Source organism: Pistacia vera, unplaced genomic scaffold, assembly GCF_008641045.1.
Source record: "Pistacia vera cultivar Batoury unplaced genomic scaffold, PisVer_v2 Contig122, whole genome shotgun sequence".
Classification (NCBI taxonomy): Eukaryota; Viridiplantae; Streptophyta; class Magnoliopsida; order Sapindales; family Anacardiaceae; genus Pistacia; species Pistacia vera.
In genome coordinates, this window is record NW_022195271.1 from 603,177 (window position 1) to 627,142 (window position 23,966).

Sequence of the window (23,966 nt, forward strand, 5' to 3'; positions counted from 1 at the left end):
CTTGTTACTCATTTGGATGATCGAGAAAGACATTAATATCCATTCGATTAGCGTAGTGAAGTTGTCAAATCTGATCACTCAATTCTACAATGACTCTTCTATTCTCCTCATCCAGTTCATTTGTAACTTGCAATTCATTGATATCGGGGGCCCTAATTTTATAGTGCTTAAAACAATTGATAATTGTCTGTGCTTTCACATCAATTGACCATGTAGTAACTGCATTTACAATTCTATCAAGGATACTTATCTTTTCTGGTTCCAATACATGATCTTCTATCCATTTCACAAGTAAGTGATTAAAGCACTGCTGATAATAACCTTTGAAATTTCTAATAATGTCTGCATCACAAGGCTGGTGGTAGGAGCAGAACAGTTGTATGATGAAGTGGGGGAGATTCTCCTTTTTGCCATGTGCGGTACAATTATCCAATATAAGCAAGACTAAAGGTGGAACAAATAGGCCGGGTTAGGCGGGTCAACCCTAACCCGACCCGTAACGAAGCAGGTTGAACCCGGACTGCCATACCCGCCTAACCCGGCCCGTAACGAAGTGGGTTGAACCCAGACCGCCAAGATGGCAGTCCGGGTTGACCCTAACCCGGCAGCAACCCCCGGGCGGGCCGGGTTGCAAAATGGTAACCCGCAACCCGATGGGTTGCTGTTTTGTCTCTTTTGAAAGAGACCCGCCAACTCGCTGGGTTGGCCAAAAAAAAAATTTATTTTATTTTTCAAATTATCCCTTTACCCTTGAAATATAGCCGTTTTATAGCTGTTGGAGGGGTATTTTTCGTCATTTTTCTTTCCCCTTTTTTTCTATAAATTGGCGCTAAACTCTCACATTTTTCTCACAACTCAAATTCTCTCATTCTCTCNGAAACTACACTCCATAAAGTCTACTCAAACTCTTTCTAAATTCAACCAAACTTCCATCAATCACCAGATAGGCAAAGTCTACATTCTCATGGCTGAATTTTAATTATCATCAAGTATCAATCTCATCAAAACTTCTCAAAAACATAAGCACATACATACATGTACAAATCTCTACAAATTTACTCAAATCAAACTTAGGGTTGGATTTACTTACCTTGATCTTGGGTTGTTCCACACTAGAAACTCTCTCATTGGGTATATCTCTTCTTCTTCTTCTTAAACCCTAAGCATATAACTATAAGAATTCAGCACTTTAAAAATTAATCTCACATCATATTACAAGAACTCTTACCTTTGGATGCTTAGGATTGAATATCTACCAAAATCCAACAAAAAATCCTCTAAATTGCCTTTGAAATTTGATGAAGAAAATGAGAGAATGTGGAGATGAAAGTGGTGTGTGAGGGACTAGAGAATGATAAGGTTTTCAAGAATGAACTCAAAATATCTCATTTATTATTCTACTTTCCCATTTTGCCCTTGCACTTTCTATGAAATTTCACCTATGTCCCTTAATCAATTACAATAATGCCCTCATTTTTATTAGCTTCTCCATGAAATTCTATCTCTTTTCACTCCCCATTTTTTCAACTAATTATGAGTGAAAAGACCATTTTACCCCTGATAAAATTTTAAGGCATTTTCTTCACACTTATTCAAAATAACTTTAACAAAATTCAACTAAGGGTATTAGGGAATACGTAAAGCTATGTACCTCAATGTGGGCGTTACAGTTACCTATAGGTTCTATGTTTGTGGTCATTTACTAGTTACCACATTTGTGAATTACTTAACTTATTAGACTTGTACATTTGTGACTTACATAACCTATTGGGACTGTAGAGTGTTTAATAGAACCCAAAGATTATTTGAAGTGCGTATAAGCTGGCTTGGACACCCTAGTTATCAAACAATAAAAGGAGCCAATATTCACATACATGTATAAACGTTGGGTGATTTTAAACTGAAAATAATTTTTTTATAATAAGATTCGCATACATGTATTTTTTTTTAATTAACAAAATAATAATAAAAATGGAGTGATATATAGTCAGAGCTTCTAAATATTCCATAACATAACTACTATAAAAATGAATTAATTAGAAATGGATTAGGGTTTTCTAACACAAAATTTTGGCTGGAAACTTTAACTTAATTTGACCCTTCTTTAATTACTTTTAAATATATTTTGGAAAAAACAAATAATTGATGAGACCTTTACGAGGTTAATTTCATAGGTCTAGAAGATCATCAAAATTTCAAGCGGCCTAATTATATTCGAAAACTATTTAATATCTCTGAAAATTATATTTAAATTTTTTGAAATTCCACACCGTAAATCGAGACCATCCTGCCCTTACTTCTAATAAACTCTTGACTATCCTGTCCTTCGTCTCATAAAATTTGCTAACGAAATTATGTTTTGGATAGTAAATAGTATTTTAAAAGTTTATGGTGCGAACGTGTCATTAGGTTATTATTTGGGGGGGAAGTCATTTTTTACTCATAATTAATACATATTGACATGTCATCCATACATAGTTTACCTAATTTTCTATATATGACCCTACTGACAAAAATAATCATATATTCTATTTTTTTTTCTATTTTTAAAACATAATACTATAGAGATTGTGCCCTAAAATATATAATTTTAGAATTTTATAGTATTAGAAAATAACAAAACCAAATGTTAGCATACAAACCTTGTAATTCCCATCCGTATGATTTACAATGTTTTGTTATTATTATTCATACTCTAATACTTATCATGTCCTGCATTTACTATGCAAGCAAGGATCAATTTGATAAAATTACCACACTGAAAATCATATTACCAATTGGTTTGTGACTAGATGACAAGAATTTAACCATCTAGATGTGTTACTGTAATGACTCTGTCTCTCTAGCTAGTATACTTGTAAAATAAACAGTAAAACTCACTAAATATAAATATTACAAAAATATACATGTAATGAGTATAAATAATGGGCCCAATTTTTTCTTTATATATATATAAACTATACATAGTATAAATAATTTCTCAAGAAGCTCGCACTGTTGTCCGACCCTTTCGTATGTTGATATTCCAAACGACCGCATCTCATCTATTACTTGCAAAAATTTGAAAACAACGGGTGACCACTAATTGCTCAGTAAGTAACCTGTTATGCTACCCTTCATCTCTGTTGCTCATATTCTGAATTCTTTCCTTACATCAACACTTCTCTCTTCTTCTCTGTTCTTTTCTATTCTTTCTCTTTCTTTCTCTGTTCTTTCTCTCTGTTCTTTCTCTTTGTTCTTTCTCTGTTCTTTCTCTATTCTTTTTCTGTTCTTTCTCTCTGTTCTTTATCTATTCTTGTTTCTCACTACTAACATGTAACATGATTGGAGAAACTAATTCTGAATAATATGAATACCATATGCATGTGCATAATGCATAAAGAATGCAATTTCTTTCTGTTTTCTGTTTCTCTTCTGTCTTTCTTTATGTTTTCTATTCTTTCTTTCTTCTATTTCGTTCTTTCTTTTTGTGTTCTATTCTTTTTCTTTCTTTCTTTCTGTTCTTTCTTTATTTCTTTCTATGCCGATCGACTCGGTTAGAGGCGGATTCGGAACCCTGGCCATGTGAGTGGGTACAGTCCTCATTTATATCGGACTGTACAACTCTTCTTTCTGATTATGAGGCCGCTACTGAAGAGGGCGTGCATGTAGGTAAATTTCGTTGGTACAGTTTTCATCCACATACACTTCTAACGAACTGTATATTTACTTCTTTCTCTGATTCTGAGGCCGCTCACTGAAGGCGGCGTGTATGTGGGACTATTCTTCTCTGCCACTCACGGGTTCCTCATCGCAACAACCTTCTCTTCTCTTATCTTTTTACGATTAATTCTTTTCTTTCTTTTTCTTTATTCTTTACTATTCGCATCCATGTGTATGTCATGGAACTATGCTCATTCTTGCTATTCTTTCTAAATGCAAATGTGAGAATGCAAGAATACATTATGACATTAAAAATATCATTAGAGAACTAGTATTTTCTACCACACCATATTCCATAAAACAACAAAATATTTTGAGGTAGTCATTCTGCACAGGTCATATTCAAGAAGGCATATCTCGGTTATACACATCGGATTGCTACGATCTTAGTCTCGTTTAAAGCTAAGAGACATGGCTTTTATGTTTAGGTCTCAACCCAGTTCAATCGATAAGATGCCCAAAAATCACTCAGAAGGTAAGCTATGACAGGCCACCATGTAACATGTTTTCTCTTCGGATTTTCATCAAACAATTGCATGCATACTCAAACTCTATTTGGATACACTTCTACTTCTTTCTCAAGCACCAATTTGGGAGCAAAACTCCATTAAATCAACACTAAACATTGCCAGATATCTTATGAAGTATCCTAAATTTAATAGTTGATATTATGACACTATTAATAACGTTATGAAATTGAAATTCTATTAATAATTTTATATCTAAGTGATGTTGTTATGTTGTGGTAATACCACATTGGACTATAGGTACTTATAATTAGAGAATGACTTTTTCTCACGATTTTTAAGATATCATTTTACTACTCCAACATTATATTCTATTAAAAATTCCGTTAATTACAATAATTTTCATTGTGAAGACCAAATTAACCTCTAACTGACCTCAACCCACCCATTTTCACTCTCTGATCGCCAGAAAATATCCATTTTTTTTTCTGGGAACACCTATCTTTCAGGCTTGTCTCTTATCAATTATCACACAAAAAATTCACCCTTCCACAACTACTAGAACCCCCTTCACCCCTTCTTAAAAACCCACCATTCAATCGACTTTCCCCACTCCTCGTTTGTCGTCCACTGGTCATTTTTTGGGCACCCAACACCTGTTCGTAAAAATTCCCCAACCAACCTACCCTTCTCATGTCTGTGAACTCTCGTGCATCCTACCTAGAACGCAAAAGCTCACCTGGATTCCATCTCTTTGTGTTGCCTTGCTCACCAATCAGGTTAGTCTTGTGGCTGTTTTTGTTGGTTTGTGTTAGGCAGACTACCACCTTGTTGCGCATGCTTGGCTGGAAAGTGCTAGACTGAGCTCGACCTCTTGTCAAAAAGGTTGCATGCAAGAGGAAAACGGGGAAAGGTTGAAGCTTTGGGAGTGTCGGTGACTGAAAATCAACCACACACAAGCTAGAAAACACTCCTAACAACCTTCATTTTTCATCTTCCAACAATCAAACACCCAATCAGGTCAATCCCAATTCATCAATCAAACAAAAAACCCAAATCCTAGGAAAAAAAGGCAATGATGACCAGCAGCGCTTGACGAGCATAGGGCGTTGGGAATGTTAAGGGTTTTGGAGAGGACGTGCCGATGGAGTGAATGGTGATTCTAGGAGTAATCTTCGGTGACATGGTCGCTAGAAAAGAGCTCGTCACCAGAGAAGAGATTGAGCGTGCAAACAACCAAACCNCTCAATTATTCATTTATTCTCTTAATCTCTTTGTTATCAATTTGCTCGTATTTTAATTTTTATTAGTTTTTGCAATTTTTAATTCATATTTCCAATTTTCCAAATTCCAATTTCCATATTCCAATTCTCTTTCTTTAATTTTTTTTTCTTCTACATCAATTTTTTTTTTCAACTACAATGGATAGATATTTCTCTCCCATCAATTACAATGATGAAGGAAACTACTCTCCTAGCCCTAGTCTCGCTGATTTTACTAACATAAATGCAGCAGGAGATTCAAATAGTCCTGCTTTCCCATTCTCATAATCCGATACACCTCAAAATATGCCCCCGATTCCAACAGCTCCCGGTGGTTCTAAAAGTCGTCTTCGTAATCGTCGTGCTCATCCAACTTCATCTCAAGCTGAGGCGGGCTCATCAACTGCCGTCGAAAGCGAAGATAGACACACATCAGACGTTTGGGCGAATTTTGACAAGTTTTACGAGACAGAAAATGGTGTTCAAGTCAAGAAAGCGAGATGCAAATACTGTAAAAATATTTATAAAGCTGATTCAGGTAATGGTACTAGTACTTTAAAAAGGCATGCTAATAAATATATTAATCGACATGGAAATAGAGAAAGCAATCAAACTCAAATAACTAATATGGGTATTAATTGGCGTTATAATTCTGATGTATATAGGGAACAGTTAGCTTTATATATTGCTGCAATAGATCAACCTATTAATATGGCTGAAGATAAATATTTTGAAAGATTTGTTCAAAATTCATTTTTTCTAGGATTTAAAAGTTATTCTAAAACTGCAACTAGAAATATTTAATAAAATTGTTTAAAAAATGAATTTAGAATTAAAAAATAAATACATACTTGTCATTGTAGTGTGCCTCTAACTGCCAATATTTGGAGTGGTAAGTTACAAGATTATATTTGTGTGACTAGTCATTATTTGATAATGAATGTAAATTAAATAAATCTTTATTAGGATTTAGATTAATGGATGTTTGATCATAGTGGTGAACAAATTTATAATAAAATTGTTGAAGTTTTAGAAGATTTAGTTTTTAGTAAAGTGATAAGTTATTTAATAATGCAAGTTCTAATAGTAAAACTATAAATTATTTTCAAAGTAATTATCTTTTATATAACAATTTGAAGTTTTTTCACCACCGTTGTACATACCATGTTATATTTTAATTGTGAAGTGGTATGAAAACAATTAAAAATATTAATAGAATTAGAGATTGTTTAGCTTGGATTACTAGATAATAAAAGAATGCTGAATTTCAAGACGCTTATATAAAATCAATATGTCTCCTAAACTTTGCATTAGACATGCCTGTTAGATGGAATAGTACTTATTTAATGCTGATTCATGTTTACCTTATGCTAATTTTAGTTATTTTGTACAAATAAATAGTGTCTTCATTATTTGGTAGAAAATGATTGGCAAATAGCTAAAGTATTTCATTCTTTTCTTAAAACTTTTTACCAATCCACTTTATAACTTTCTTGTGTTATTATCCTACTAGTCCATTGGTAATACATACAATTATAAAAATTTCTGAGTTATTTATAAAAAACAAAGACAATGTAATTTTAAATGCACCAATAAAGGCAATGGAATTTTTTTTTTTTAAAATATTAGGAACCTATTCATTTTCTTATTATTTAGGTGCTATATTTGGTCCAAGAATTAAATTAGCGTTTAGAAAATGTTTTGACAATTTATGTGAAAATTTACAAACCGAAGTATATAACCAATCAAATAGGAGAGGTAAAAAATACACTTTTCGAAGTATATTTCCAGTATGAAAATAGGTATGGGAACCCGCAAAGAGGCGAAACATCCAGGAAAGCTGCATCAGAGAAAATAAATGAAGACTCTACTCTTGGGGTGCACTGAATAGGCCGAAGAGGACCTGAATCCGAAGCACAGCCTCCTCTTCAGAAGCTCCACCAACACAACAACTAATGTACTGTCTTCCATGCAATCCAGAGTAATGAGCTTCAACAATATTGTGCAACCCCTGAAATGTTACCATAGATCCACACAGAGAGCCAACATTGATCTCTTAGACTATTGGAGAGTCAGAAAATGTATTTTCCGGTATTATCAAGACTTGCCTTGGATGTTTTCGCTGTTCCTGTCTCAACCGTTTCATCCGAACAAACATTTAGTGCAAGTGAAAGAATTTTAAATGAAAGGAGAACTAAACTTTCACACAAATGATTGAAGTCCTCACATGTCTTCGAGATTGGGAAATGTCGCGTCATCAAGGTCATATGAGGTTGTCGACGATACTTTATAGAATCATTTCAATTTTGTATATAAGATGATACGAATGAGGAGGTCCTAGTGAACCCAAAATTAGTTGTTTTGTAAATTATTGTCAATTATTGCACTCTTTTTTTCTTACCAATCTTTGTCCTATTGGGTTTTTCTTGGTGAGGTTTTTAACGTGGCAATAATTATTATATTCTTATTTTTTTTTTAATAAATGAATAATTTAATTATTCTTATATTACAATTTTAATGTTTAAAATTGAATTATATTTGGAATGTTAACAAAAAAAAAATTATTTAATTTAATTATTGATATTTGAAAAGAAATTAACAATAACTAAAAACAATTACATTTATTCATTTATAATTGTTAATTATTCATTTGAAAAGTTAATTAAACATTTAAACTTAAACAAAATAAAACAAAACAAAATAAAAAAAATCAAAATCAAAATCAAAAAGCGGGTTAACCTGGCCCAACCCACGGCCTAACTCGCGGGTTAGGGTTGGTGTTCCGGGTTGGGCCAGCCAATTCCCTAACATTGCAGGCCTAACCCGGCCGCCCATGTTACCGGCAGGTCAGGACTGACCCGCCATTAAAACAACCCTCCGCAGTCGGGTCGGGCCAGTTGCTTTTCCACCTCTAAGCAAGACATTTCTACCCAAACAGCTATCAAACACTTACGCCATTCCATAAAAAACAAAGATGTCATCCTGCATTTGAATTCGCTCGATACTTGCAATTGAGATTATCATGGTTAACATTATTAAAGCATCTTGGATTAAGAAACTTACTGATGACCCAAAGCGGAAGTTTGTCAGCCATCGCCATTGCACAAATAACAATTGTAATCCTCTCTTTATTTTGCTTCGGCCCTCCAACTACTTTGTTGCAATAGAGTTATCGACTTGCATTCGATAAATAAGCCAGTTTCATCCATATTATAAATGTCCTCCAAGCCCATTTGTCTAATTCCTCTCTTATTGATGGCAAACTAGCTTCAATTTTCTCCATATTACTGAAACCTTTCCCCAAAACGACAAAGAATGAATTGCATGTCGTTGCTTGAACTTTTTCAACCATCCATTTGAAAATTCAAACGAGGTAGTTTCGGGATGAGTTTCCTTAGAAAATTATTTCCCTTCTCTTTTAACAATTCACCATTCATATTGACATGCTCTTGATGACATACAAACCATTCATAGAGGGCATACTCCATTGCTGGGTACTTTACCATCTTTGAACTTTTTGTTTCTGTGTTCAACAACCTTCTTCTTGAAGGAGGTTAATTGATCATTTGAGTATCTTAGATATTGCTGCTTGTGATACCTGAACACCATGAGTATCTTCTAACCACTTCAAAGATCTTTTTGCTTCCAAGTAGGGTTTGATTCTTTCATTTTCACAACTCAACATGAATACTTTCGGTCAATTGAGTTCGTGTATAACTTTGGGTGGCATGATTGATTTGCTAGAGGAAGAAGAAAGGTATCACTTGAATTGGTGGAAGATTTTATTGAAAACTTGATTGATAAGTTGAAACAAACAACCCTATTTATAGCAGGCTAATCATAATTTCTACTAAAATAAGTAAATAAGAAATCTTAATACTACTACTAAAATAATGAATTGAAATCCTACTAATACTAAAACTGAATTAAAATCCTGGTACTACACAACATGAATTTTAAAATAGAAATCAAGTATATTAAAAGTAAATGAAATCCTAATACTACCAAACCAATTATTGAAATCCTAATACTACCAAAACATAAATTATAAAATAAGAAACAGTAATATAAAGTAAATAAGAAATCCTAATACTACTAAAATAATTAATTGAAGTCCTAATATATACTACTAACATGAATTATAAAATAAAAAATCAAAATAGTTTTTTTGTAACTAAACCTCTATTAAGTTATAACATTCTATAGTAGTAAATTAGTTTGATCCCAACATTATGACTAGAGAGAGGTTTTACTGTACTTATTATGTCCTGTATTTACTATGCAAGCAAGGATCAATTTGATAAATTATACCACACATGAAATCAATATTAACACTTGGTTTGTGACTAGATGACAAGAATTAAACCATCTAGAGTGTTACCCAGAGGTTCTATGTTTGTGGCCATTTACCAGTTACCACATTTGTGAATTATTAACCTATTAGGCTTGTACATTGTGACTTACATAACCTATTGTTGTAGAGTGTTTAATAGAACCCGAAAATTACTTGAAGTGCGTATAGCGGGCTTGATACCTTATTATCAAACAATAAAAGAGCCAATATTCACATACATGTAAAAACGTTGGGTGATTTTAAACTGAAATTAATTTTTTTATAACAAGATTCGATACATGTATTTTTTTTAATTAACAAAATAATATAAAAATGGAGTGATATATAGTCAGAGCTTCTAAATATTCCATAACATAACTACTAAAAAATGAATTAATTAGAAATGGATTAGGGTTTTCTAACACAAAATTTTGGCTGGAAACTTTAACTTATTTGACCCTTCTTTAATACTTTTAAATATATTTTGGAAAAAAACAAATAATTGATGACCTTTACGAGGTTAATTCTAGGTCTAGAAGATCATCAAAATTTCAAGCGGTCTAATTATATTCGAAAACTATTTATATCTCTGAAAATTATATTTAAATTTTTTGAAATTCACCACAACTTTTCGTGTATTAAAGTTGACACTTGATAAATTTAGAGGAGAGATTTCCAGCCTCCTTACTTTTGCTAATGATAAAAACTTATGCACTTTTGTGGGAAATAGTAAAAATTAACCCTAACCAAACTCATCCAATTCCTTTAACTTGCAAGTTAAATTTTATTATAAAAATTCATTTTACCCTCACTCATTAAATATGTTAAAAATATTTTCCTCCCAATTGAATTAAAATTTAATTCATCATTAGTTCACTAATCAACCAATTAGTTATATGCGTAAACGATACCTTTATTTATTTTATTTTAATTTTTTATGATTGTATAATAAGTTTACAAATATATTAATATAACTTTGGTTAGAGTTTAAATTAAATTCTTAGAAGTGTTGGTTTGAATTATTGGAAATAGCACACAATTTCAAATATAAGGAAAGCAATGATAAAATAGTAATTTTATGTAAATTTCAACTTGCAACTTAACAAATGGATGTCGTTAGGGTTCAAGGTGGTTTTTTTAACTATTTCTAAAAAAAGGTGCCATAAGTGATTAGCAAAAAGTGAGGGGTAGTTTTGAAAATCTCCCAATTTACTGTGATAAGTTGATTTTCTATTGATCAAACGGTTACAATATAAAGTTCAAGTCATATATATTACCATATATTTGAACGGGTAAATATCCTCTATGAATTAATATAGTGATTTTTCAAAGTCTAATATGATAAAGAACAATGTATATAATTTCTTAACCAACACTTAATCCTAAACCCTTAAAAAAAAAAAAATATTGTGGTTCAATGATCTTAAGACAATTAATAAATATATATATTTTTTGTTAATTCTATCGTTCCTTAATGTATTTTAAAGAAGGATTATTATGAATTAAATAACCCCAATCTATTTTAGTCATAATTAGAAATGGATTAAGGAAATGTGTTTGATTAGGTTATAATAAATTGATGGATATGTTATATTGATATATTTGGTTACGAGGAATAAATTAATAGGTATGTTATATAGATTACTAAATTGTCATCTTTTTTAAATATTAATATAATATTTTTATCATATTGATATACTTGGTAGAGAGCTTTCAAATTTATCATTTAGATGACAACTTTCACACTTTTTATTAAATAGACTCTTAAAGTTTTAAAATTATATCATGGATATCTCTTTACTCTAATTTCGTTATGTTATCATTTGAAATAGATGAGTGAAATAATAACAATGGTTTTATAAGATAGTGTTAGGATAAAATGGTAACTTTGTTTTTGTAATAAATTGATTTGCAAGCGCAACATGACAAAAACTGAGTAAATGGGTGTTGGAATTTATTATTAAATTGAATGAAATAAGATGTGGTGATGTAGGTTGAAAATTTGAAAGATGAGAGGTTAATGGATTAATGAAGGAAGTTTTAAGAATTGAAAAGTGAAAAGGTGGAAAATAATGGTGGAATTCAATGTTTTGCCCACATTGAATAGTATAAAAACGGTGTTCTTCTTCTCATTTCAAACACACCAAAAAAATTTCAATCTCTCATTTTCTCTCTAGTTTTTAAGGTTTTCTTTTGTTATAGTTAAAACTTAATTCAGTTCGTTAGAATAGAAGAGTGGTGCTTCTTTTGCTATTCGTCTTTCGTTGTATCCTAAGAAACAGACGCTGTTCAAATCCTTGTGCACCTGAGTAAAGGATATGAATTTATTTTAAGAAAACTGTGTATTATACATGCCTCGCCATTCATCCTAAAGTTGTATTTTTTATCAGATCTCTTCTATCATTCTAAAAGATCTCTTACACATGATCACGTTATTAATATTGTTAATTTTATTGTATTGTTATTTTATTTTGTTGACATTTAATTATATTATTTTTTATATTCAATAGATTTATTGTTTGCGGTTACTCATATAATAGTTGATTATTTTATAAAAATGGGTATCTATGATAAAATTTTTAAATTTTGAGGGTCCACCGTTACTGGAAAGGGGTATCCATAATACCATTTTCAATATTTGAGGGTTTATTTAATAAAAAGTATGAAAATTATGACCGGAATGATAAATTTGGAAGTTTGGTTTAGGAAGTTTGGTTTGTATCTAATAGTTTAAAAATAAAAAATTAATTTTTTTTTATTCGTAAAAATGTTTGTTACGTTAGTTTTTATCAATCCCATGGAGTCATCCTCACAAGAAAGTAAGGTGCGACCTACAACGTAGTCATAAGTGTTCAGCGTCTGCCACGTGTTCGTCTCACCTCCCACAAAAGAATTAACGGTGGCATGAGCATATTAACCAGCTCCGGCTTCACTTCTCCGTTTACCTTCTCAGTTCTCACTCAGACTCTGTCATGGCGATTTCTCTCTCGTCCAACACTTTCCAACTCAACACCTGCACCAATCGTTTCTCGACACGTGCATTCCCGAACCAATCACCAAACCTCCAAATCCTCCGCTTCTCACCGACCAATTCCACTCACGCACGGCCACGTCGGCTCATCGCTGCCTCTGCAATCTCTAATTCTCCAGGCAAGTAATAATTTTCTCTTCTTCTATTTTCCTTCTTTTTTTTTCTTCTCATGTTTGTTTTGTGAACAGGAATTGAAGCTTCTGGTTCAGTGGCCGAAGAAACCGTTAATTCATTGGACAGTGTGAAAGTTTTTGATTTGAATGGAAACGAAATTTCGGTATCCGATTTGTGGAAAGATCGAAAAGCAGTTGTGGCATTTGCTCGTCACTTCGGGTGATCACATGATTCACTTTCCTTGACATGCGTTTAATTTATCTAGTATAGGAGTTCTGTGAAACAATTTTTGTACTTTCTTTTTTCAAAAACCATTTACTTTCAGATGCGTACTTTGCCGTAAGCGAGCGGATTATCTTGCCTCGAAGAAGGTAAGAAGTTTTTTAAATTCCATTCATACAACATATTAATCATATTATAGGAATGGTTTTGGTTGAATACAAATATCTTAAACCATTCACAGTGAGAGAGATTAGAAGTTGTATAAAATTATTTTAATTTTCTTTAACAAAAATGTAAAAAAAAAAGTTCTCCTCATGTATATTGAATTGTTATTTCATAATATGTGTTATTGATAATATTTGTGCTTCAACCTAGGTGAGCTGCATGTGTGTAGAAGTATTATTAACCTTCACAAATTACCCAAAAAAAAATTACTGACATTTTGATGGGTGATATCTTCACACTGTGGGTTTATTACTTTGCTTCCTGATCAATGTGGAAAGGCCAACCTATTCTTGAGCATGTCTTGCCTACCTTGGGGGATGAGATAGGTCTATGAAGAGGAAGGATACTTTTAGTTTTATTTCTGAATTTGAATAATTGCTTGCAAATGAAAAATGGAAGATGTATACTTTTCAATGCTATTGTTCAAATGTTTGATAGGATGTAATGGATGCGTCTGGCGTGGCTCTTGTTTTAATTGGACCTGGTAGCGTTGAACAGGTACGTTTTTAAAATGCATATGGAGTTGGTAAGCTATGATAGGTTTATTAAGGGGAATTAAAGCATTATAATTCAAGGACAAGGCAACTGTTGAGGTCTGTCTGATTTGATGTTTAAACTCTCTTCAATTAGTTGAGTTCTTTATTCATTTCCGTCTGAAATCAATGGAATAAATTGATGTAGAATTCACTTGGTTCTATGAGCATTCATTGCGTATGCTCTAAATAAGTGTACAACAGAAGACCCTTTTTTGGCTGTGTAAGAACAGAAGCGCACTTGAATAATTTTAGTCTTATTTTCTATTTTTTGTGCTTCATTAGAAACATATATGGCATTCTTTGAATAAGTTGATTGTTTTAATTGTATATCTGTTATGACCATCAGCTGTAATTTTATGTAGGCAAGAACATTTTCTGAGCAAACAAATTTCAAAGGAGGTATGCCTCTTAATGAGTGGGTTACAAGTCATCAATGGTTTAGATTTATTTGATGGCTAAGAGATTTACATTTTGAGGGAGGCTCTTCTTCCTTACTTTAAACTATGGGTCATTGGGTTTTTGACAGTCACCCATCAATTGATTTGCCTTGCCAAAAATGTCTTTCAGCCATATTGCTTTCATCATATTGCAGGCCAATAACAAACCTGTTGTTTGTCTCAGAAATTTATGCAGATCCAAGTCACTCATCATATAATGCTTTAAGATTTGTATCTGGGGTTTCAACCACGTTTACTCCCAAAGTATGTAAGAGAATTCCATATGACTCAATGTAGCTTGTTTGTGGATGTTTGTGTTATTAGATGTTATAATTCAGCATAGAATTTCTTATTTGTTGCTTTCATAATTCATTAGGCAGGTCTTAAGATAATACAATTATACATGGAGGGTTATCGACAAGACTGGAAGCTTTCATTTGAAAAGGATACTATTAGCAGAGGTGGCTGGTATGTGACCCATTTGTTTTAGATACTATAATGCATTATTTGTGGAGGTCTCAAAGTTGTAAGCTCCTGAAGGAGAAGTTTCTTAGTCATTATTTAATGGAACTTCCATTATTTCTGCTCATTGTTGATTTGGATCTACCACAGATACGGAACAGGACTTTGTTAGCTCTCAAACAAAGAACAGCTTTCTAACCAGTAATAAATTTAGTTGACTGGACAAGTTTTAGATCATCCATTAGGAGCATCTGTAGTGCATATAAACTGCTCAAATTATTTGGCATGTGCTTCAGCAAATCAAAATAGCCTAAACATATAGATAATTGCTTGATTTTAACTTCAATTTTTGTGTGTTTTTTTTTTTTTTGATGAAAAAATGGAGCCTAAGCCCAGACAAACAACTACAGCAAAGAAGCAGCTTCCAAGCTGAGGAACTGGGATGAAAACATCCCTTAAGCATCACTCCTAAGGAGTCTATTGATACCAGAAGGTTCAGACTGTAGGATGTATAGTCCAGTATCAAAGTTTAAACTGAGATTTGCTAAAAAGTCAGCGCATCTGTTGCCTTTGTTGAAAAGCATATGCTTGAGCTACTTAACTTCATGGATGATTTATATGGAATTTCTATCGAAATATGAATCTTTATAAGTACATGCAACATGAAACCAGCCATTTCATATTTCATTAGTTAAGTTGAAAACTTGACATGGATGTATTACAAATACAGGGACTGCCATAGCCCCCATTTGTAAGTCAAATTGATGCACTCTGATATCCTGATCATGTGATTCTGCTTTTGTTTTTTAAATCTCTAATAATTACATTCACTGAAGATCTTGATGTGTGAAATTTGTCTTCTCTCAGGAGGCAAGGAGGAATTATAGTTGCAGGACCTGGTAAAAGTAACATCTTGTACATACACAAGGTCAGTTCTCTAAAAATTCCACTTCTTCCTCGACTGTCTTGAAATAGAAAGAATGATCATAATTTTTCCCCTTAATCTAACCGCATAGAATTTGAAGCTTCAATGCTCCAACCCCTTTTACAGTAGTTAAAAAAGTCATCTTATAATATACATATCCATTGATAGATCATTGGATTGAATATTTTGGCTAACATTGGAAACTTTGACTCCCTTGGACCGCTTATTGTCATTAGATTGTTCCATTTTTTTTCCCTATAACACTATTTCTGTTTCAAGTTTAATTTCTTTTAACTATAATCCGATTTACTTTTCCAATATTATATTAAATTTATTCTCAAGCAGGATAATGAAGCAGGGGATGATCCAGATATTGAAGATATATTGAAAGCATGTTGTGTGTGAAGAACTAGTCCATCCTTGTGGTAATTGTCGGGTCACTCTCTGGTATCATCATATATAGGAAGAATTTGAGACTGTCAGGTCGATAATAATGTATATATAATTTTCAATTTATACTAATGTTTTATAAAGATCTAACGTATATATCACCACCCCGTAGGGTGGAAATTATTTTGTTTATAGGTTAGGAAAGCAGCATTTACCCATATGTTGTATAATGTGTTGATAGAACTACATTTTTTTAGAAATCTAACTCTTGTTTTATTAGTTACTGACATTTGTTCTAAATGCATGCATTAATTTGTTATTCAGTTGATATGTCCAGAACATAATGTATCAATTACTTGTTACTAATCTTTGTGCAAACCATTTTCAATTTATATTGTTATTATTATTATTTTTTTTTATGACTGTTGGTGTTGGGACCAGTTTATGTGCACTTTAACTAATTTTAGAAACCCTAAAATTATCGTCCCGTGACCACCCTCTTAGTATCCACAGCATTTAAATGTGTATAGAATGTTAATGAATTAAGAAAATCTCGTAACAGAAAAGTTGATGTACTTTAGTTAATATATGTTAACAAGTTTATTAATTTACAGAAAGAAAGAAAGATACAGCCTAAAACAGCGGGGAATTGTTTAGCTCCATCCCGCCAAAAACAAAGAATCCTGCAAATAAACGATGTCGTTTCTGAATTTGTGCCACAGCAAATGAATTTTCATGTCACACTGTCAGAGCTCACTACTTGATTTGCCCTAACGAAGGATTGCACTTCATTGCTCGCCAAATGGCCGACAAGAAAAAGAAACAAAAACGACGGCGACGCGACCCGTCGTCGGACGACGAAGCCGTACTCCCCTTCAAGGACATCTTGAGGCCCGACTCTGAACTTCTCGAAACCCTCAAACAACTTGTGGAGGCCCATAACGCAGTCTCCGACTCCGCCTCCGCCTCCACCTCTTCATCCAAACCTTTAACTCTTTCGGACCTTAATCTCTCCGCCACTTGTCGCGAAGTCGCCGACCTCTCTCTCTCCTCCGTCCAATCGGCGATCGAAACCCTAATCCTCCAAGTAGCTCACTCCATTGTATCCGGTAACGGTTTCTCCTTCCAAGTCCCCTCACGCGCCTCCACCAACCAGCTCTACGTCCCCGAACTCGACCGCATCGTTTTGAAAGACAAATCTACCCAACGTCCCTTCGCACATGTGTCATCCGTACGGAAGTCCACCATCACCGTCAAAATCCTCTCGCTTATTCACCAACTCTGCTTGAAGAGCATCCACGTCACTAAGCGAGATCTCTTCTACACGGACGTCAAGCTCTTCCAAGACCAGACCCAATCCGATACCGTTTTGGATGACGTGGCGTGTATGCTGGGCTGCACGCGCTCCAGCCTCAACGTCATTGCCTCGGAGAAAGGCGTGGTCGTTGGAAGACTTATTTTCAGCGATAATGGCGACATGATTGATTGTACCAAAATGGGAATGGGAGGTAAAGCAATTCCTCCGAATATTGATCGAGTTGGTGACATGCAAAGTGATGCACTGTTTATACTTTTAGTTGAGAAAGATGCTGCTTATATTAGGTTAGCTGAAGATAGATTTTACAATCGATTTCCTTGTATTATTGTTACTGCCAAGGGCCAGCCTGATGTGGCAACAAGGTTGTTCTTGAGGAAGATGAAGACGGAGTTGAAGTTACCTGTTTTAGCTTTAGTTGATAGTGATCCATATGGTTTAAAGATTTTATCAGTTTATGGCTGTGGGTCTAAGAATATGTCGTATGATAGCGCGAATTTAACAACACCAGATATTAAGTGGCTGGGGATTAGGCCTAGTGATTTGGATAAGTATAAGATACCAGAGCAATGTAGGCTGCCGATGACTGAGCAGGATATTAAAACTGGGAAGGATTTGTTGGAGGAGGATTTTGTGAAGAAGAATCCTGGCTGGGTTGAGGAGTTGAATTTGATGGTGAAGACTAAGCAGAAGGCAGAGATTCAGGCCTTGAGCACGTTTGGGTTTCAATACTTGTCTGAGGTTTATTTGCCCTTGAAGTTGCAGCAGAAGGATTGGCTATGAAATGGTATGAAAACTGCATAAATGTTGAGTGATTTCTAAATTTATGTTTACTCATCTTCGAAGTTAGCAATAACATTGATTGCAATCATATGTTGACTATTTGTGTATTATCTTGGATTCATATGCCTATGAAATATATAGGTCTTTGATGCTCGCTTATCTTTATCAGTCATGTTATATTATTCATGGAAGTAGTTTCAATATACTTGACTTTTACTAATTCTTGTTGAGTTGATTGTAAAGTTATTGCCCAACTTCTAGCTTCTGTATTTGTATTTCTGCGAATTACTACTGCCTTCTCTAATCCATTACCAAGATAGGTGAAATACAAGTATTTGAAATTGATTTGAAGGGCAAGATGAACAAATGGAAAGAACTTATCTTATTATGTTATGAGTACTACTTACATTTGACATAAACTGATGTCTTTTGTCAGATAGATAGATAGATAGATAGAGGCTTATTTAGTTATATTCCTCTGAAGAAGTTACAGCAAAATCAAATATAACTTATACAAAATTTTACACAAAATTGGCATTTGTACATGCAACATAATTACCTTGTAGTGCCACCTATTCTTCTCTGCAACCAGCGGTGCAGTGATTTCTTTGTCACCTTTAACCTTTGTAGAATTGCAGGCCTCCTAGTTGAAGATTTGAATTTCATGTGTAATCTTTTCCTTCCCAAAATTTCTTCCGAATTAGGATCTGAATCAAAAGGCTTGTCCATATCTACATTTTTATCAATTGTGATTATAGGTCCATCCAACGAGACGTTGAGGCCCAAATCATTCTGCAAAAGTTTAGTTATTGCATCTTTCACCTCAGAGTCTTTGCTTTCGGCTGGATTTACATCTACTTTATTGGGTCCTAAGATTATCAACAAGTCATCTCTGACTGGAATCCCTGCAATCAGAATTTAGTTGAAAGTTAGACATATTTCTTTATCTCATGTTATTAGTTTGCCCTAGAGTTCTAGTCTGCTGAAACTGCAAAAAATTAATTGATTTAATGGAAAAACATTTGTGAAATATGTGAATGGAAGACATTTACATGCTTCCTTTTTTATGCAAGCTAATTAAGAAGTACCTAGAGAATGGTTCTCCTTGATCATCCGTAGAACTGCTAGAACAAAAATCCGTGCTTCAACCTGACATTACATATTACAGAAGTTAGAATGGCATCATTGTTTCATCCATGTAAAATTGCCTATCTTTAAACTACTCCAGATACCAGTATTTGAAGAAGTTAACAATTCTCTAATTTCCAGCTGGCTGATATCAACCATACCTTTGTTAGACCCCGTAGATCAATTGCTAGGTTTTCAGCGTTGCTCTTTTGCAAGTTTTCTGCAAGTTTTTCAAGCAATAGGCTCTGGGATCTTAAGTTGGTTCCTTTGCTTGAAGTGAGCTCTCTTTGGTTCTGATTGTTGTTTTGTATCACTCCTTCACACCACTCCTCAATTAATTCCTTGAGGTAGTGATCATTGGATTTGAACCTGCAATTTATCCATAATCATAAGAACAAATCCAATGGTAAGACAATTGACCAACTCATTTGCTTCATAGCATTGCGAGTGTTCGGATTTCCAACTATCAAATCAAAATATGCCTATGCATTGCAAGGGTGATAGTTGTATATATAAATTCCATCAAATATTAGCTACTACTGAATATCTTTCGCCATTGTATAAAAATTGTCTTGGCAACATGTGAAAGCGTACAGAGATCTAATTTACGCTTACCCTGCTTTCCTCATATCCTGATATACAGCCAGACATTGTTGCACTTCATGTAAGGAACCATATCTACTTCGAGCCCTCAAAAGTGTATTATATGTTACCTGGACAAAAAACATCTAAGAATTATACACGTTGAATTGAACTGAAAATTCCCATCAATTATGTGTTGCCAGGAACAGCCTGGAGTTGGACTTGGATCCAGCTGATTTCTTGTTAATAATGGAAAGTATATATGATTGAGGGAAGAAAATATATCAAGTCTGAACATAGAACACTTACCAAATTTGGTTGTATCTGATACCGTTTCATATCTGTAAATAATGAAAATGCCAACTTCAAGTTTTTATTTTTCACGCAAACCTACGAAGCACACAGCGCAATGAATCAACATCGAGGGCTCGTCAATATGGGAAAAACAACAACTAATCAAGCATATTTTAAAACAAAAATCATAAACAGTCCAGTTTTGTGAAAATAAAAATAACTTCGGACCTTGATAGCTATGGTATATGCAACAACATCAGGATTGATTCCAGCCTTACGCATACTATTCAAAATCTGCACTGAAGGAAAACATATCTGTTGTTAAATTATATCCTCATAAAACAATCTGTCAATATGAAGAATGTTTCCGTCTTCCTTGAAAAATTGGGGAAACTGTAAATGAAATGCATTAGCAAATTTTTTTTAAGTCCTCAATGATCAATGTTAAAGAGAAGTGTTAAACCACAAGATTTGATTACAAATGTGCATCCGGTGACGGAGCCAAAAAAATTTATTCAAAGGGGACAATTCCTAAGCATTCATATTTTGTGTATAGACAATAGTAGATATGATGTATTACTCAACAAATAAATCTTCTTTGACAATAAAACATTTCCTAAGACTAATATATGAGCATCCAATTGGAAAAAAGAAAATATTGATTTAAACCAACAAAACATAAAATTTATGATTCTCTTATAAGAAAAAAAAAATAGTTGGGAAGAACAGAGTAAATAACGAAGAACATATTAATTTTATCATGGGAAGGGGGTGAATCCAGACGAAATGGTTCAAAATTCCTATGTAGTAGGGGTGATATATAATGGAAAAAGAAACCTTAGTGGTTCCATCCGGATGTGCATTCATGTAATTCAACCAGCAGCCACGAAAATTTTCATAAAAATATGTAAATGAAGTGCACATCTTACCTGGACGGCACCTTCTATGTTGCCCAATCCTCCACAAGTATCGATCAAAATTGACCAGCTTATATGATTAGGGGATAGACCTGCTGTTCTCATCTCATCCATTAGAGCTTTTGCATGATAGTAATCAGTACCACAGGCCTTCATCAAAATATTGTATGTCGTAGTTGTGGGTTTAAAGGGAAACCTCTTGGAAAAGCTTAAATGATGTGGATTTGATACAACACTCTGTGTACTAGTAACAAAATAGTTGTGTTTTGTCTCTGTACTTAAAATGCTATTATCGCCATTGCTATCTTCACAAAAAGTCTGCCGAGCTGAACTTTGCTTCCAGGACCAGAAGAGACGAAAAGCTCTGTCATACTGGCAAGCCTCAACACAAGCTTGTAAAAGGATGTTGCAACACTGTGAATTCGGTTCACAGCCAGCCAGAAGCATCTCATCAAATAAACAAAGTGCCTGCTCTACAAGACCAGCATTCGCACAAGCATTGATCAATGATGACCATGTAACTGTATTAGGAGTAACACCCGCGGATAGCATGTCTTCTTTAATTTGTAATGCCAATAGCCACAATTTTGCATCTGCAAAAACCTGGAAAATTGATGCATAGGTTATGAAGACATAAAGATGTTGTATAAAAGCTTCACTAGATGGATCTTCAGATCTACAAGCATTAAGGGACACAAAAAAGGAAAGAACAAGACAAAAGTCATGAGACTTAGAGCAGATAGCGGCACTCTGATTAATGTTCACTTAAAGCACAGATGTTACCTTTACTATTGTGCTATATGTGAAGACATCCAACTTCAGCACTCCTTTTGATTCCAAATGCATTACTTCCCTATATATTTCTTGTGCCAAATCAACCCTTCCAGCAAGACAGCATGCCTTCAAGAGGATATTGTAAGATGTCATATCTGCCATGACACCAAACTCCTGGAGATATGAAGAAGAAAGGTATTATTTTGCTGACATAAGTCTAAGAGGAATCTTATACATTTCAATTTCCTTCAAACTTCTAAAACTAAGAGAAACAGAGAGAGAAGCATTACTTGCATATTCTTGTACACTTGTAATGTGAAATTCAGATCATGGGCATTCACATTCATGACACTGTTAAACACATATATATTCGGGGCAATCTTCTGACTTAGTAAATCCTGCATAAAACTTAGTGTGTAAATGAAATCATTTATCTCAATGGCAGCAAAAGAACATATAAACATTTCAAAACAAGGCATTACTGAAACCTGCATTAAAGCATCTAGTTATTAGCCTGCAGTCTGCAGAAATACTCTATACGGGAAGCTAAATCCTAAACCACATATATGACATTTAGAAGTCATCCTGAAAGACCTCAATAAAATCTCGAGACCATTATAACAAGTACCTCATAAATACTCCTAGATTGCATGTAGTCACAGCAGAGACCACAAACATCAATGATCGTACGACATATGTACATATTAGGACCAATCAAGTTTTTCTTGGATGCTTCATATACCGTCAAAGCAGAAACCAAATCCCTTTTCTTTCCAAATTCATGGATAATGGTACAGAACAATATATGTGCATGTGGAAGTATGCTTGCATATCTGCATTACATGATAACTAAAATATCAGAAATAAGCCAGCACAATATCAGTTGAAACTATGGTTGAGTAATAACTTGTTCCAACAATTAAAAAAAGAGTCATTAAAAATCAAATAAGAATTATGCTGTCAACAAACCAATAGTAATACCTGATTGCCAAATTTGTGTCACGTTTATCAACACAAAACTTTACAATGCGGTATGAGTCACCCAGTTCTTTGATGGGAATTCGGAACCCTGGACTAAACAGAAGAATTCTCATCCATCATTCAATTTGCAGCATAAAAAAAAGAAAAGCTCTCTTGCAAAAATGTTAGAAGAGTCCCTTAAAACGTTGATAAAATTAGTTATATGAATTGCTATTGACTATTTGAAACCCTTTCTTAAAACCCAGAATCCCCAAAATCACTAAATTAAAAATGACATATTACCTGCAAGAGTGTCAATCAAGTCAACAAATTTCTCCAATTCACCACAATCCACAATCTTCTTGCACTCTTTCTTAAGATATTGGAAAGAATTTCCATCAAACAGCTTCAATGGAGCGATACCAAGTTTCTCCACTTTCTTCAAAACCTCAACAACACAATGAACCCTCCCATCTAGAAGACTCCTCACAATCCCACGTGAGACCAACTCAAAACTCAACAAAGAAACAAACTTTGAACCACTCCCACCGGAAACAACTACACTCTCCAGAATCATCACAAACTCCTCAAGTCTCCCATCCTCTGCTAGCTTGGATGCCAGGTCCGCATGGTACTTCAGTTGGGAAGTATAGTCCCACCGGAGGCTGGAGAGAAGAGGCGCGTGAGAAGAATGGACAGTCGGCGGTGCTGGTGCAGGAGTTGCGGAGGGAGAGAGCTTAGCAATATAGTGTTTGGAACTGGGTGTGGGTTTGGACTTGGGTTTGGGCTTGGGCCCGTTGCGGTGGCCGTGGTGGGCCTGGTGCGGCGGCGGTGCGACAATAGAGGAGGAGGAGGAGGTGGAGGAGGTGGTGGTGGTGGTGCCAAGAATGAGTCTCATTCTTGGCCAATGGATGGAAATGTGTGGTGTTGGGATTTTTTAATTTTCAAGTGGATTGAATTTCAGAGGTCGTTAGATAGGCTGGGGATTTTATCAACTATAAGGGTATTTTTGGGAAATCAAATATTCTGTTATTGCATTTTCGCTCCAATTCTAACGGTCAGGATTTCCCATTCTGTGATTTTACTCCCTTAACTTCACAAGCAGAT

The 23,966-nt window shown here is 34.2% G+C and overlaps 3 protein-coding genes across 4 annotated transcripts; 2 read left to right on the top strand and 1 right to left on the bottom strand.

The window, feature by feature from the left end:
• The first annotated feature begins 12,630 nt into the window (after positions 1-12,630).
• On the top strand, positions 12,631-16,298 carry LOC116114938 (thioredoxin-like protein AAED1, chloroplastic). Its single transcript, XM_031401071.1, has 9 exons — positions 12,631-12,914; positions 12,984-13,128; positions 13,235-13,280; positions 13,795-13,854; positions 14,255-14,291; positions 14,514-14,593; positions 14,706-14,797; positions 15,659-15,719; positions 16,062-16,298. Exons 1-9 carry the CDS (start codon positions 12,737-12,739, stop codon positions 16,119-16,121), a joined length of 759 nt encoding a protein of 252 aa, XP_031256931.1. The 5' UTR covers positions 12,631-12,736; the 3' UTR covers positions 16,122-16,298.
• A 247-nt stretch (positions 16,299-16,545) lies between these two features.
• LOC116114927 (DNA topoisomerase 6 subunit A) lies at positions 16,546-18,444 on the top strand. The gene has a single exon (XM_031401059.1). It carries the CDS (start codon positions 16,909-16,911, stop codon positions 18,202-18,204), a length of 1,296 nt encoding a protein of 431 aa, XP_031256919.1. The 5' UTR covers positions 16,546-16,908; the 3' UTR covers positions 18,205-18,444.
• A 142-nt stretch (positions 18,445-18,586) lies between these two features.
• Positions 18,587-23,775, bottom strand: LOC116115450 (pentatricopeptide repeat-containing protein At5g02830, chloroplastic). 2 transcript variants are annotated; one of them, XM_031401612.1, is made up of 13 exons: positions 23,163-23,775; positions 22,881-22,968; positions 22,528-22,732; positions 22,190-22,297; positions 21,909-22,073; positions 21,138-21,728; positions 20,437-20,502; positions 20,224-20,304; positions 19,948-20,045; positions 19,494-19,701; positions 19,293-19,353; positions 19,027-19,109; positions 18,587-18,935 (listed from the first exon to the last, which is right to left on the bottom strand). In XM_031401612.1, the coding sequence occupies exons 1-13, from the start codon at positions 23,755-23,757 to the stop codon at positions 18,867-18,869; spliced, it is 2,418 nt and encodes an 805-aa protein (XP_031257472.1). In that variant the 5' UTR covers positions 23,758-23,775; the 3' UTR covers positions 18,587-18,866. The 2 variants fall into 2 exon arrangements, with proteins under 2 accessions (XP_031257472.1, XP_031257468.1); XM_031401608.1 differs by having other exon boundaries at positions 18,587-19,109.
• Positions 23,776-23,966: the final 191 nt, after the last annotated feature.

Bases quoted from the DNA above. Each gene is read 5' to 3' on its own strand.
- LOC116114927 (XM_031401059.1), top strand. From the start codon at position 16,909: ATGGCCGACAAGAAAAAGAAACAAAAACGACGGCGACGCGACCCGTCG.
- LOC116114938 (XM_031401071.1), top strand. From the start codon at position 12,737: ATGGCGATTTCTCTCTCGTCCAACACTTTCCAACTCAACACCTGCACC. The intron at 12,915-12,983 runs GCAAGTAATAAT...TTTTGTGAACAG, and splicing joins TGCAATCTCTAATTCTCCAG to GAATTGAAGCTTCTGGTTCA. The intron at 14,292-14,513 runs GTATGCCTCTTA...TGTTTGTCTCAG, and splicing joins GCAAACAAATTTCAAAGGAG to AAATTTATGCAGATCCAAGT.
- LOC116115450 (XM_031401608.1), bottom strand. From the start codon at position 23,757: ATGAGACTCATTCTTGGCACCACCACCACCACCTCCTCCACCTCCTCC. The intron at 20,305-20,436 runs GTCCGAAGTTAT...TGTGCTTCGTAG, and splicing joins CATATACCATAGCTATCAAG to GTTTGCGTGAAAAATAAAAA. The intron at 19,110-19,292 runs GTACTTCTTAAT...TTCTGATTGCAG, and splicing joins CAAGGAGAACCATTCTCTAG to GGATTCCAGTCAGAGATGAC.